Source organism: Triturus cristatus, chromosome 2_1 (assembly GCF_964204655.1).
Source record: "Triturus cristatus chromosome 2_1, aTriCri1.1, whole genome shotgun sequence".
Classification (NCBI taxonomy): Eukaryota; Metazoa; Chordata; class Amphibia; order Caudata; family Salamandridae; genus Triturus; species Triturus cristatus.
Genome location: NC_140581.1, coordinates 3,977,308 through 3,991,393, shown reverse-complemented (window position 1 = coordinate 3,991,393; position 14,086 = coordinate 3,977,308). Strand labels below are relative to the sequence as shown.

Below are 14,086 nucleotides of genomic sequence, written 5' to 3'. Positions count from 1 at the left end.
TCCTCAGCTGCTGTTCAGGAATCACAGCAAGCTGGCCTTTCTCGTGCTCCGATTGGTTTCATAAGGAAAGTTTTCTTTATCTGGTAGCAAAGAGCCACCAAGCAGCAGATCTGAGCTTTCGGCTTGGGAAATTAATAAACAATAACAAAGGGTATAATAAATAAAATATAGCGAGGGGATCCCACGCCCGGCAAAATGAAAGATGCTGACAAGACACTTTCAGAAAAGCCCCGTCTCGTGTCAGGAGTAGGACAGACTGCGAAAAGGCACCCCGCGATCCCGAGCCCGAGAGGAATCTGGATTTTCCGTTTCTCCTTGTGGAAAGTCGCATGGGGAGATAGTATGCTCAGTCTTATCACCCTAAGAATAAGGCGGCAAAGCAGAGCTAAAAATGAACAATTTACCTCAACAAGAGCTACATAATTTCAACAGCCAAAGCCATTTGGAAGGAATTCTGTCCACATTTACTTGTTCGAAGTACTGCTCATATTTTTTTTTATTTTTTTTTTTTTTTTTTTTTTTATTTTTAAAAACCTTTATTCGGATATTTCAGAGACACAGCTATTCAGCCGACAACCCGGAGGTTCGACAGCTCGTCAATCAACATATGTAGTCTTCTATAGCTGTCATGCAGGAGAGAAAAAAGGTTTCAATTTTTAAAGAAAAACATAACGAGCAAGGCAATATACATCATGTGTTCGCGTCAGATCCCACCGATGAGGCGGCCCCATATCCACCATCAGATCAGCCCTCAAGTGTGGAGGGGAGGGAGAGGCAGAGGCACTAACTTTCTATCAGATTTCATCCGCAAAACTCAAGTCGGAAGTGGGGCTAGGGGGAAAGGTGCTCCTCTGGTGGGTCAGTGGCGGGAGGCAGGCAGATGTACCCCCTATACTGGTTCCACCCCCCCCACACCTTGTGCCATTTCTTGGGCCTCCCCCGTGCACAATACACTGTTTTCTCCTGAAACATGCACCAGTCCATGTTGTTCTTCCATGCATCCAGGGTGGGCGGGCTAGGGGATCCCCACAATCGTGCAATATCCCGCTTGGCCACCATATTACCAAGGGTCACCCATTGAGTCTGCGCAGCATCGTAGTCTGTAGGGCCCCACACGTTCAAGAGACAGCGCCGCGCCTCTGAGTGCAACACAATACCCGTGACCTCCTGCATCACAACATGAATCTGCTTCCACAATTCCGCAATCACACCACACTCCCATATAATGTGCAGAAAGGTGCCCACCATCCCGCAGCCCCTCTTACACAGCCCGTCCTCGGAGAAACCCATGTGGACCAACCGGGGGCCAGTGACATAGACTCTGTGGAGTATCTTAAGCTGGACCAGCCGCAGCCTGGCGGGGATGGCAACCTCTTTCGGGGAGGAGACAGCGCACTGCCAGTCCTCATCGTCCAGCTCAAGACCGTCTCTAGTCCACTGGTCCCGCACCCCCAGGAGGAGATCGGTACGGACGTTCACCAGCTTCTTGTAAATGAGAGAGATTGTGCTCTCCGGCACATGGCCGTCCAAGATCCGGTCCTCCAACGGAGAGGATTCGGGCACCTTCTCCCCCTCAACGAGGACCGACCGCAGCGCATGACGTACCTGCGCGTACCGGAAGTATTCCGTGCCCTCTAGCGCATATTCCGTCTGCAGCTCTGCAAACGACTTAATCCGCCCCTTGGCCAGCATGTCCCCCACCCTGGAAATACCAATCAGGTCCCATTTGTCGAAACCCTTAGAGTTCCAGAGTTTCCCCAGCATGTCCGAGTCAAACAGCGGAGTGGCCAGTGTGAGTCTATCCTTCCACCCCAGGGAGTTCGTGACTGCCTTCCACACGTGCACCGCCACCCCGGTCGGCCCCGTGAGGGATCCAGCCGGGGCCCTTGAATAAAGTGCTCTATAGTAGCCACCACCCCGCAACAACCACCGGTCCATAGCGAAGCCGGGGCTAAGCGCAGGACCGTAGACTCCGTGGTTGACTGCGCTCAGTTGGGAGGCCCAATAGTATCTCCGGATGTCGGGAAGCGCGATACCCCCGTCATACCAAGGGAGAGTTAGTTTTGCTATCGCTATACGCGGGCGGCCGTCCCACAGCAGCGAACGCTGTAGACTCTCAACCTCCCGAAAGTAACTGGCCGGGACCAGCTCCTGGGTGTTCTGCAGGGCATAGAGAAAGCGGGGAAGCGACATCATTTTAAAGAGCGCCGCACGACCGAGGAGGGAAAGCGGCAGCCGCCTCCAGCCTGCCACGTCCCGCCGCAGGCGCGCCAACGGAGGGAGCAGGTTTCGCTCATACCGTACCGTGGGGTCGGCTGAAATATAGATCCCAAGATACTGAAAGCCCTCCCGGGCGATCTGGATCGGGCAATTCCGCGGGGGAACCGGAGCGTCTCCACACAGGGCGTACAGATATGACTTACCCCAGTTGATGGTGAGCCCCGAGTTCCTCCCGAAGGAAGTCAAGATGTCGCAGACAACTATAAGGGACTTCCGGGGTGAGGTAAGATAGAGCAGAATGTCGTCGGCATAGAGGGAAATGCGGTCCTCGTGATCGGGGGACCAGCGAATCCCCCTCACGTCTGGGTGCCACCGTATCCATGCCGCTAGCGGCTCAAGGGCGAGAGCGAACAACAGCGGCGAGAGGGGACAACCCTGCCTGGTACCCCTTCCCAAGTCGAAGGGATTGGAGGCCCTCCCGTTAACCGCAACTTTGGCGAGAGGTCCTTCGTATAAGAGCCTCACCCAGCCCACAAATCCGGGCCCGAAGCCGAACTTCGCGAGCGCGGCCCACAAATATGCCCACTCAACCGTGTCGAACGCCATCGTTGCGTCGAGCGCCGCCACCACGGCCGGTTCCCGCATCGTCCCGACCCTTGCGATCGCACCATGAATGCGCCTAAGATTCAACGCAGTATTCCGATGTGGGATGAATCCAGATTGGTCGGGGTGGATCAGGTCACCGATCACCCTGACTAGCCGGTTTGCGAGGATTTTAGCAAGGATCTTCGGCTCAGCGTTAAGGAGCGAGATCGGCCGGTATGAACTGCACCTGTCTCTAGGCTTGCCATCTTTATGGATGACCACGATCATTGCCAGGCGCTGGTCGAGCGGGAGGGAACCCGTCGCCCACGCCTCCACAAACATGGCTCGTAGATGCGGAGCGATCTTGTCCGGCTGGAGTTTGTAGAGCTCAATGGGCAGACCATTCGGACCCGAGGCCTTGCCCGGACGCAAAGAACGGATCGCCCCCGCAATCTCATCGACCGTGATGTCGCCATCAAGGTCGTCCCTGTCCACGTCGGAGAGGCAAGGCAGGGCGAGATCGCGCAGGAGTGCACATGAGTCCTCCACAGGCCTGTCCGACACGGATGTATAGACCGTGCGGAAGTAATCCGCAAAGCACTGGACTATGTCCTCCGGCTCCGTGACCAGGACGCCAGCCTCCGTCACTAGGTCCGGCACCACTCGATTGACCCTCTCCTTCTTGTCCAGCCACGCGATCAATTTCCCGGCCTTGTCCCCGACGTCGTACAGACGGCCCCGCTGTTCCCTACTCAGAGCCTTGGCTGCGTCCGTCACGAGGGCCCTGTACTCCGATTGCTTAAGGCTCAATTCGTGCAGCGCCTCCTCCGTGACCTCACCCTCCAGGGCCAGCCCTAGGTCTGCGATCTCCGCCTCAAGCTGGGCGACCTCCGCGTCCCTCCGACGCTTGGCCGCTGTAATCAAGGAGAGGGCCTCACCCCGAATCACGGTTTTGAATGCTTCCCACAAGGACACCGCCGACGTGACCGAACCGAGGTTTTCTTGAAAATAACGGTCGATCGCCTTAAGTACCTCACTACGAGTCACAGGGTCTCTAAGATGCCACGGGTTAATTGGGGCCACCCTACCACCCACTCCTCTGGCAACATCCATACAGATCCACACCGGAGAATGGTCAGAAATACCTCGTGCCATGTGCCTGGCCTCAGAGACACTGGAAGCGTGTGCAGCCAGAGTAAGGACATAATCAATTCTGGAGAGACTGCCATGCGCACCTGAGTGGAAAGTGTACTGCCGTTGTGTGGGATGCAACATTCTCCAACAATCAACCAGCCCTAGGGTATCTATGAAATCAGGAAGCCACTTCTGAGCCCCCCCCGAAATCCTCTGCGGGTGCCTGTCAAGCAGGCCTGAGCCGACCGCATTAAAGTCACCACCCACCACCAACACGCCCTCTGGGAGATCCAGTAATGTCCTCTCTAAGTCCGCTAGGGTAGTGGGCTGCAATGCAGGGGGGACATAAACCGACACCAGGACCAGCGTCCTGCCCTCCCACCGTCCCGCTACTGCCGCGAAGCGCCCCCTATCGTCTACAGTAGTAGAGTCAACCTCAAATGGGAGAGAGGACCTGACTAGTATTCCCGCCCCTCTGGAACCCGAGGTGAACCCGGAATGCGCAACAAACTTATAGCCTTTACGATTGAGTGCATGGCACGTGTTGCCAATCAAGTGCGTCTCTTGCAAGAGGACAATATCAGGGGCACATCTCTTCAGAAATTGCAGTACAATCCCACGCTTAATACGATCCCCCAGGCCATTCACATTCCAACTGAGTATTTTGAGGCCCCTACCCCCCATCCCAGCATGTAAGGAGACCACCACCACCCACGTGGAACCCGACCCGAACCACAGGAGCTTGCATCATGACGCCTTGCAGAACCAAAAACAACAACAACCCCAACAACAAACCCCACCCACCCCCCACCCTGCACCCCTGCGTAAGCTCTAAAGTGCCCCCCAACTTGCAGTGTGCCTGTCGCCCCTTATAAAACTAGTCTACGGAAAGAACCCCAGAGGAGGAAAAGCTCCCCTACTGCCCCCGCCACCCCCCGGACTATCAACCTCCCGGAGGGATCGGAGTCGTGGTACTTAAGTCCCGGTTCAATGTTCGTCACCGGCACCATCTGCGCCACCAGAGCGTTCCATGCCAGGCCGCCCTTGGGGCAGAGTGTCCAACCAGTCTCCGACCATGTCGGGTGCCTCAAAAAAGAAAGTTCGCTCTTCGAACACCACCCGCAACCTTGCAGGAAAGAGCATGGCATATTTTAGTCCCATCTCACGCAGTCTTCTCTTGACCGCCATGAAGCCTTGCCGCTGCTTTTGCACCATCTGAGTGAAGTCCGGATAAAAGCTTACAGTAGTGTTCTGGAATGGCAGCGGGCCGGCCATCCGCGATGCTTGTAGTATGGCATCTCGATCCCTGAAATTAAAGATCCGGGCGACAATCGGCCTTGGTGGGGCCCCCACCTTGGGCCTCCCGCCAGGAACTCTATGGGCCCGTTCGACGGTAAAGAACTTGCTAAGGCCTTTGGGTGCCAGATGGTTCACCACCAGGTCCTCCACGAACAGGTCCACCGACTGCTCCTCCGAATTTTCCGGGACCCCAATGATGCGGACGTTGTTGCGCCTAGCACGGCCTTCGAAGTCCTCCAACCGGCGGGCGAAGTGATCATTTGCTGCCCGGAGAGTACGGACTTCCTGCTGGAGGCCGGAGACATCGCCCAGGAGGCCGGCAGTCTTGAGGTCCAAGGACTGAACCCGCTCATTAGTTTTGCCGCGGTCGGCCCGAACCAGGTTGACATCTATCGATATGGCATCTACTTTTTGTGCCAGGGTCTCGAATTGCTGCCCAATCGAGGACTTCATCCCTTCGATGGCCCCCATGATGTCCTGCAGGGTTAATTCTGTGGAGGGGGACGCCGCGTCCTTCGAGGCTTCCGACGTCGGGCCCGATTCGCCCGGGGACCCCCTCTGATGGGCATAGCGGTCCATGGTATTAGTCTGGGTGGAGGTGCCCCGCCTGGTGTTCTTGGGCTTCTGCTTTTCGGCGTCCGACCTGGTCGACATCTCAATCTGCCGTGTAGACAATCTCCTGGCCCGTACAGGGTAAATGGGCATGCAACCAGTGGCTGGCGCCGCGCACGCCCCGTCACGGGCGCCCTGGAGACTGGAAGGCGAAATCGAAAGTGAAAGTGAAATCCCCTCCACCTCCGACGACTCCTCCCCGACCAGGCCGCTGTTGTTCAATTAGGGCACGGGCACTGTGCCAACGCAAGTCCCGGGCACCGTGCGGGGATTAGGCCCCAAACTTCCAGGCAGTATAACTTCGGTCTCCGGTGGGCGATTTCGACCCGGACAACGGTTCCCGCCTCAGCAGCAGATCCTCTCCAATAGCCCGGGCATCAAGTACAGGATAATAGACAGGATAGATGCCGGAGGGAGCGAGGGTCTCGGGAGCTCTAGGCTCACGCGGCCATCTTGATCACGCGCTAAGCTCCTCCTCCTTTATTTATTTTAGATGCCTTGAATAACGGTATGCACAGGCATCTATTGAAAAAAAAATAAAGCGCCTCTTGCCCACATACCTGCTGTCTGTCTGGTTCTGCTTAAGGTGGCTGACACTGCATCTCCTGTATTTCAGCATGGAGATCCAATTAGGCCTTCAAGGCTGCCGCTCCGGCCGCAAAAGTGCACAGGATCATAGAAGGGAGACATGCAGCAAAAGGCACGCATAATGGTTCTCCGAGGGCAGCAAACACTGCCCATGCGCTGGCTGACGTCACCACTTCACCCCGCCCCAGATTGGCTCAAATAGCAGGCGCTTCCTACGGCGGGAGAGAAGCGTCTACAAAAGACCTAAAAAACAAACAAAACGACAATGATAGGCTACTAAAGTGGAAGTCAGATCGCGAGCTACTGAGAGGGCACCTGCGAGCTACCGGTAGCTCGCGATCGACCGGTTGGCGACCCCTGCCCTAAAAGAAGCAATGTGCTCAGCACCAATTCTAAAAGCTTCAGATTATGCCAAGCAGTTCATTGTGCAGACTGATGCCTCTGAGCTAGGGATAGGAGCGGTCCTAACCCAGATCAATGATGAAGGCCAAGACCAATCTGTTGCTTTTATAAGCAGGAGGCTACTCCCCAGAGAGCAGCGTTGGAGTGCCATTGAGAGGGAGGCCTTTGCTGTGGTTTGGTCCCTGAAGAAGTTGAGGCCATACCTGTTTGGTACTCACTTCCTGGTTCAAACTGACCACAGACCTCTCAGATGGCTAATGCAGATGAAAGGGGAAAATCCAAAGCTATTAAGGTGGTCCATCTCCCTACAGGGAATGGACTTTGAAGTGGAACATAGACCAGGGACTGCCCATGCCAATGCAGATGGACTTTCCAGGTTCTTCCACTTAGACAATGAACACTCCATAGGGCAAGGTTAGTCTCATCACCTTTCGTTGGGGGGGGGGGGGACGGGGGGCGGGGGGTTGTGTGAGAAAGTGCCATCTTTTTTGCATGGCATGCCCCCACTTTTTGCTGAATTGCTGAATGTACTTTGACTGAGTGTGCCCTGGACTCCTGCCAATCAGGTGCCCAGGGCCTATGATCCTTCCCTAAACAGAAACCTCAAAACCAAATTGGCAAACCCTGGCCACATGTCAGCACCTGGTAAGTGGTACCCTAGGTACCCAGGGCCTTGTGACCAGGGAAGGCCTCTAAGGGCTGCAGCACTCATTGTGCCACCCTTAGGGACCCTGTACCCTAACACAATCACATTGCCCTTGTGTGGTGGAGAGAAAGAGACAAACAGTTGTTTGGTCTTACGGAAGGGTTGTGTTCTCTCGGTGTAGTAGAGTAAGGCTCGTTTGACAACTAGTGTGTGAAGAGCTCTTTCTGCAACAGATTGTGGTTGCGAGAAGAATACTAGTAGTTCTACAGATTGGTTTAGGTGAAAAGGAGAAATGACTTTGGGGAGGAATTTTGGGTTGGTACGGAGAACCACCTTATTATGGTGCATTTGCAGAAAAGGTTCTTGAATAGTAAATGCTTGTATCTCACTGACCCTTCTGAGGGAAGTGATGGCTACAAGAAAAGCGGTTTTCAATGTTAGGAATTGAAGTTCACATTTGTGTAGGGGTTCAAAAGGAGGTCCCATTAGTCTGGTGAGAACAATATTTAAGCTCCACACAGGTGAGGGTGGCACTCTGGGGGGAATTATTCTTTTAAGGCCTTCCATGAAGGCTTTAATGGCAGGTACTTGAAAGAGTGAGAGATGTTGCCTGTTTTGTAGGTAAGCTGCAATGGCTGCGAGGTGTAGTCGAATGGACGTATAGGCTAGATTGCACCTTTGTAGGTGGAGTAAGTAGCCTATGATGTGTTGAATGGACACATCTAGGGGATTGATGGTATTGTTGTGACAATAGATAACAAAACGTTTCCACTTGGCGGCATACACGCTCTAGTGGTAGGGCGCCTAACTTCCTTGATGACGTTCATACAGTCAGGAGGAAGAATTAGGTATCCGAATTCTATGATTTCAGGAGCCAGATCGCAAGGTTGAGCTGAGCTGGGCCCGGGTGTCTGATCTCTCCATGGTTCTGGGTTAAGAGGTGTGGAGAGAGGCGTAACTTTTGATGTGGTACTAGCGATAGTTCCAGTAGTGTGGTGTACCACGGTTGTCTGGCCAAAGTTGGCGCTACTAATATTAGTGTTAGGGAGTGCTGTTGTAGTTTGCGCACTAGTAATGGAATTAGTGGGAGAGGCGGAAAAGCGTACGCAAATCTGCCTGACCAGTTCATCCGTATCGCATTGCCCTTGGACAATGGGTGTGGGTATCTGGCGGCGAAGCTTGGGCATTTTTTGTTTTCGTGGGTGGCGAAGACGTCTATCTGTGGATGCCCCCACATTTGAAAGTATGGGTGAAATTCCCACTCTTAGAGTTGTTGTGTTTGTCTGCTGAGTAGATCTGCTATAGTGTGCTAAATTTCTGGTGAGGCTGGTTGGTCCGTCGGCGAAGACGTCGGGCCGTTGGTTTCTTATGTTTTTCTGTGCCGGTTCGCTGTTTGGAACCATGCTTAGGAAATATCATTGTTTGGTAGGTGCCGAGATGGGCTTCGGCTGCGAAGTGTCGGTGGCCCTTGTGTGCTTTGGTCGGTACAGAAGGTGGTGTCGGTACCGAAGAGCTGGGTTTCGATCCAGAGTGTTTCGGTGCGGGGCTCGGTGTCAAGATGGAGGCCGGATAATTTTCGGTGCCGAAGAGTGTTTATCGGCACCGACGGTGGGCTGGCCAGAGTCCGAGCCGCCGGAAGGCTTACTTGGCTTCTTTACCGGGCCCGAGGGTGCGGTGTGTGAAGCAGTGTCTCTGGTCTTGCCTAGGCCCGGAGGCGAAGGCGTGACCGAAGCCTTTTTCGGTGCCGGCGAGGGTGTGGGGGTAGATTAGTACTCACGACCCTCTGTGCCAGAGTGATGTCCTCCACATCTGAGTCGTCGCCTTCGGAGGCACTGACGAGTCCCTCGTCGGTGTGAGGCTGTTCTGGAGCGTCTACGCCTTCTCCGAAGATGTCGTCCGGAATCGTTGTCGAGGAGTGTGCCATGGTTCTTCTGGATCTTCGGTCTCGAATAGTCTTTTTGGACCGGAAGGACTTGCACGCCGGACAGTCTCGAGCCTCGTGTTCAGGGGAGAGGCATAGATTGCAAACCTCGCGGAGATCAGTGTGGGGGAATTTGGACCCACATCGAAGGCACTTTTTAAATGGAGTCCTTTCCATTAGCCAGGACCGGAGCTTGGGTAGGCCCGAAGGCCGCCGTCGACGACGGGAACCGAAGGTCTGTGCCGATGAGAAGTCGCATCGAGTGGGGAGATCACGTTCCAAACAATACCGCGAATTGGGGTGAGGATTGCGCGTCGATCGTCGAACTGGAAGCTGTTCGGAACCGGAGTGCGAAGATTACATCCGAGCCCGATGGCGGAAAAAAACAATATGAGGATGGAGCCGAAGCCCATGCGCAATACGATCCAAGGGAGGAGTCACCGAACTCGTGACTTCCAAAGACTTTCCAAGAGGAAAAACAAACTGCAAACATCCGGGCCCAACACCAGATGGCGATCTATGCACAAGTGTGTAATCTGCAGCTCATATGCCTCGAACACCCATTTATACTGGAAGTAATGGATCATGCTACCAGGTATCCTGAAGCAATTCCCCTTAGGACCACTACAGCTCCTGCAGTCGCCAAGACCTTCATTGGTTTATTCACCACGGTAGGGTTTCCTAAGGAGGTGGTGTCAGACAGAGGTAACCACTTTATGTCTGCATACCTGAAGCACATGTGGGATTAGTGTGGAGTGAACTACACATGCGCTACCCCTTACCACCCACAAACCAATGGTCGTGTTGAAAGGTTCAACAAGACATTGAAGGGCATGATCATGGGGAACCCAGAAATAACTCAAAAGGAGATGGGATTTTCTCTTGCCTGCTCTTCGCTTATAGGCAAGGGCCTCAGGAGGGAGTAGGGTTTACCCCCCCTGAATTTCTGTTTAGCCATCATGTGAGGGGACCACTTACACTTGTCGAAGCGTTGGAACTTTATTAATTATAAATGTCTTTTTCTTTCTAAAATTAAGAACTTTCTAAACGTTCAAATCATTACTGTTTTATTTAATGTATGGTTTCTGAGTGTCTACCTTCGCGCCACCTCCTAGATTAAGCAATGAATGTTTGTCCCCGCTACCCTGAGACCTTAAAGGTCTGAAAGGGAATTCCTGATCACGCAGTTGGAGTTCAGTAGTATTATGACCCCAGGACACTGGTGCTAACTGACATAGGTCATAATATTCTCAAACTCCAGATTGTATCTTGAGATTTTTTTTTAAGTTGTGCCGCTGCCCGTCTGTAGGTGTCGCTGTATGGCTTGGTTTGGTGGTGTCTTCCTACCGTCCCACAAGGAAGGAAGTGGAGCAGGATATAAGCGCCTCCCCTGCATTTCTCCCAACTGTGCCAGTTTTCTGACAACTCTAAATGTATTCTAGACAGCATGCCAAGGACGGCGTATCACCTGAAAACGTCAGGATTCAAGCCATGCTGCGACTGCAGAAAGCAGATGTTGATCACAGACCCAAACAACATGTACCTATGAGGTCGGGGCTTTAGTGATTACTCAAAGTCGCATGATAAGTGCACCTCAAGGTGATCCGGGAGTAGGAGGGGAAGCTCTATTTCACTGAGCATAAAAAGATGCTTTGAAAAAAGAGGCCCGCTCCAAATCGAAAGGCTGTTCTCAGTTGCAGTCATGAGGCCGGTCCCGCACAAAGGCCCATTCCTGATGGATGTCTTTCAGTAAGTCAAAGTTAAAAAGTTGTCATAAGCGCAAGAACACTGAACAGGACTCAGCCCCATCGCACCGCTTGAAGTTTGGCGAGAAGTCGTAAGAGTGTCACTCAAAGGGTCCAGAGTCTTCTGGCTCTGAGCTATGGCACAATTGGCCTTGGTGTGCAAAGAAGGGTCTGGGTCTCAATGAAGACTGGTGCCAAAGGCCTAATCTATCTGACAATAAGGCAGTCATTCTGTTTGCAGTTATAGTATAAATTCACAGGAAACTGTGCACAAAGACGTTCACTCACCAAGTCGCACCAGTCGAACAGTCCAGGAGCCCTGCTCGGATGGAACAGACGCGTCAGCCAGGTTTCGTCTCTGCGTTGGCCTCACATATTCTTTGGCAGCTGTGAAATGTAGAAGACAAAAAGTCTTAATTGGGCTTCATACACCAATAGACATCAGGAGTGAGTAGGCAATGAGAGGAAAGCGTAGTCTGCTGATCCGGACACAGATGTTTGTGTTCAGCTTTGGAGTAAGCAGGCAATGAGAGGGAAGCTGTTCTGCCTTAAGATGAGACTAGCACAACAGAGTAAGCTGGGGCTTTCCGAGTTTCACCTAGGCAAGTGAAACCTTATCAGAACTCTGTACAGAGCCACAGGGCAAACAGGAGCATCTAGGCCCTTCGTGTAGGAGGTCTTTTACTGGTCATGCCCCAGGTTCTGACCTACTAGGTATCAAACAACTGTGCCAAGTACCCCTTCGGTACTTGACTCTCAATGGTAGCGTGGGTCAGGCAGTCGTCGACTTTCCTCCTCACAGAGCCTATGGCTCCATCAGCACGGCAATATACTTCACGTCGGCCCACCTGACATAAGGGGTCACCAACTTTTCTCCGCACATGGGCTACAGCCAGATTGTTACGATAGTTTACTTCACAGCAGCCGCACCTGGCATACAGAGTTGCTGCCTTTCCTCCGCACACGGGCTACAGCCCAATCAGCACTGCAGTATATTTCACGTCAGCCCATCGAGCAAACTGAGTTGCTGACTCTCCACTGTACACAGGCAACGACCCGATTGTTGCAGCAGCCGTCTACTCATACCTCGTTGTAGAGATCCACTCGCCAGGATCCTTCACTGGACCTCGCTGCTTCCAGCGCTCTCCGCTTCCTCCAAGGACACACTGGTCTTGGGAAGCAGTCACGCACTGGTGCTCCAAGCTCCAGGAGCAGGTGGCCTTAAGTTTCTTCTGATAGGTACTTTTACCTGCCGATTCCTCACCTATTGAATATATTCCGAATCAGTAGGCTCCTGGCTCTAGAAAAAGAAAGATTGGAGATCGGCTTACCCTCCCTCCATCAATGGTGGCGGCAATATCAAACCTAGGGAGAAAGGAAACACTTAGAACCCTAAAATCCCCCAACGGAGTGACCCATATATGAGGAAGGTGATGACATCACCAAATGGTTCACAACCTTTGAGAGGACTTGTGAAATGAGGCAAGTGAAGAAGTCCCTCTGGAGGGCTTTACTTTGGGAACTCTTCTCTAGTAACTGCAGATACAAACTGCTGACCCTCACTCAGCCAGATGCTGAGTCCTAGGACCTCATAAAGGGCACCTGATTGAGGGCTTTGGACTCAACTGAGGAATACAGAATTAGATTCAGGGGGGCTCACAAAACCCCAAGCCAATCCGGAGTTCACTTCATGGACTACTCGGTAAAAACACTAGATGGTTGGTTGACTGGACGTGACGCACATGACTGTTGGGATTTACAAACTCCTGATGAAAGAACACGTTATGTAATTGCACTAATGAAAAATTGCACCAGTATCTGGTAGACCTAGGTATAATGTGTCCCCAAGAACTGGGAAAGAAGGCAGACCATTGGGTCAAGACAAGGGTGACAAAAACAACCACTGGGGGTGACCAAAAGAAAGGGGGTGATCCCACCAAAATATAAAAACCAAGAGTCTTCTAAAGGCCCCCAAAAACCTGTTCAAGAGGCTGCACCGCAGAGGTCTTCCGAGTCCACTGGGGGATATAAGGGTAAGACTTTTGATCACCTAAAGGCCCAGTGTCATAGCTATAAGAATGTTGGACACCCAACTGGAGATGCTGCCTGTCCCAACAAGAATGCCCCTAGTCCCCCTCCAGCACTGGTGAGGACAATCTCGAGATGGGATCAACAGTGTGCCCAGAGCAAATCAGCGTTCACACTGAGGCTGTTCTAGTCTCTAAAGGAGAGGGAGGGTTAGCCACTCTGGCTGTCTGCCCCCCTAACTTGAAAAAGTATTTACAATAACCCTTAGTGAATGGAAACATGATAGAAGCCCTGAGGGATACAAGTGCAGTGTCACTATGGTGATAGATACACTGGTTTCCCCAGAGCAACACCGACTGGAAAAACCACCCAGTCACCAATACTGACAGTGTCACCACTAACCATGCCACGGCTAAGGTGACATTAGCCTGGAGGGTTGCTGGCCTGAAACAGGTAGTGGTCTACCCACAACTCTCAGCTGAATGTCTGCTTGGAAATGAGCTGGAGACCTCAGCATGGGTGAGGTAGAAAGGAAGACACAGGCAGCCATGCTGCAAATCCCTGAGGCAGTGTGTGTGTGTGTGAAGACGAGCACAAACTCAAGAACAGGGTGAAAATGGAGAGTTGGAGCCTGAAAGCAAGGCACAACCTCCCAAGAGGAAGGGTAAGAAGACTGGGAGACCATCTTCTACACAGCAACAAATTTAGGACCCCTCTCCTCAGGGAGGGGACTTGTCAGCTCAAGAGGGATCCAGCTCCTGGGCCCAGGGGGCCCTCTAGGGACCTGCTGTGCCATGGACAGCAAGTTTGTCCCAGTCGTGAGAGCCTGCGACTGCGAGCTGCTGGAAAGGAAAGATGTCACTGGCTCCCACAGGGTCTATTGGGAGGAGGGACTTCTGTACACCG

The 14,086-nt window shown here is 52.9% G+C and overlaps 1 protein-coding gene across 6 annotated transcripts in view; it reads right to left on the bottom strand.

Moving 5' to 3' along the window:
- Positions 1–14,086, bottom strand: part of LOC146863586 (uncharacterized) — a 192,509-nt gene that overhangs the window by 46,685 nt on the left and 131,738 nt on the right. For 4 of the 6 annotated variants that reach the window (XM_085627535.1, XM_085627529.1, XM_085627537.1 and 1 more), the window contains one exon: positions 11,441–11,539. The exons of the other annotated variants lie outside the window; for them this stretch is intronic. In XM_085627535.1, the coding sequence (XP_085483661.1) occupies positions 11,441–11,539 (99 nt within the window). The remainder of the gene's footprint in view (positions 1–11,440; positions 11,540–14,086) is intronic. 6 annotated transcript variants of the gene reach the window in all.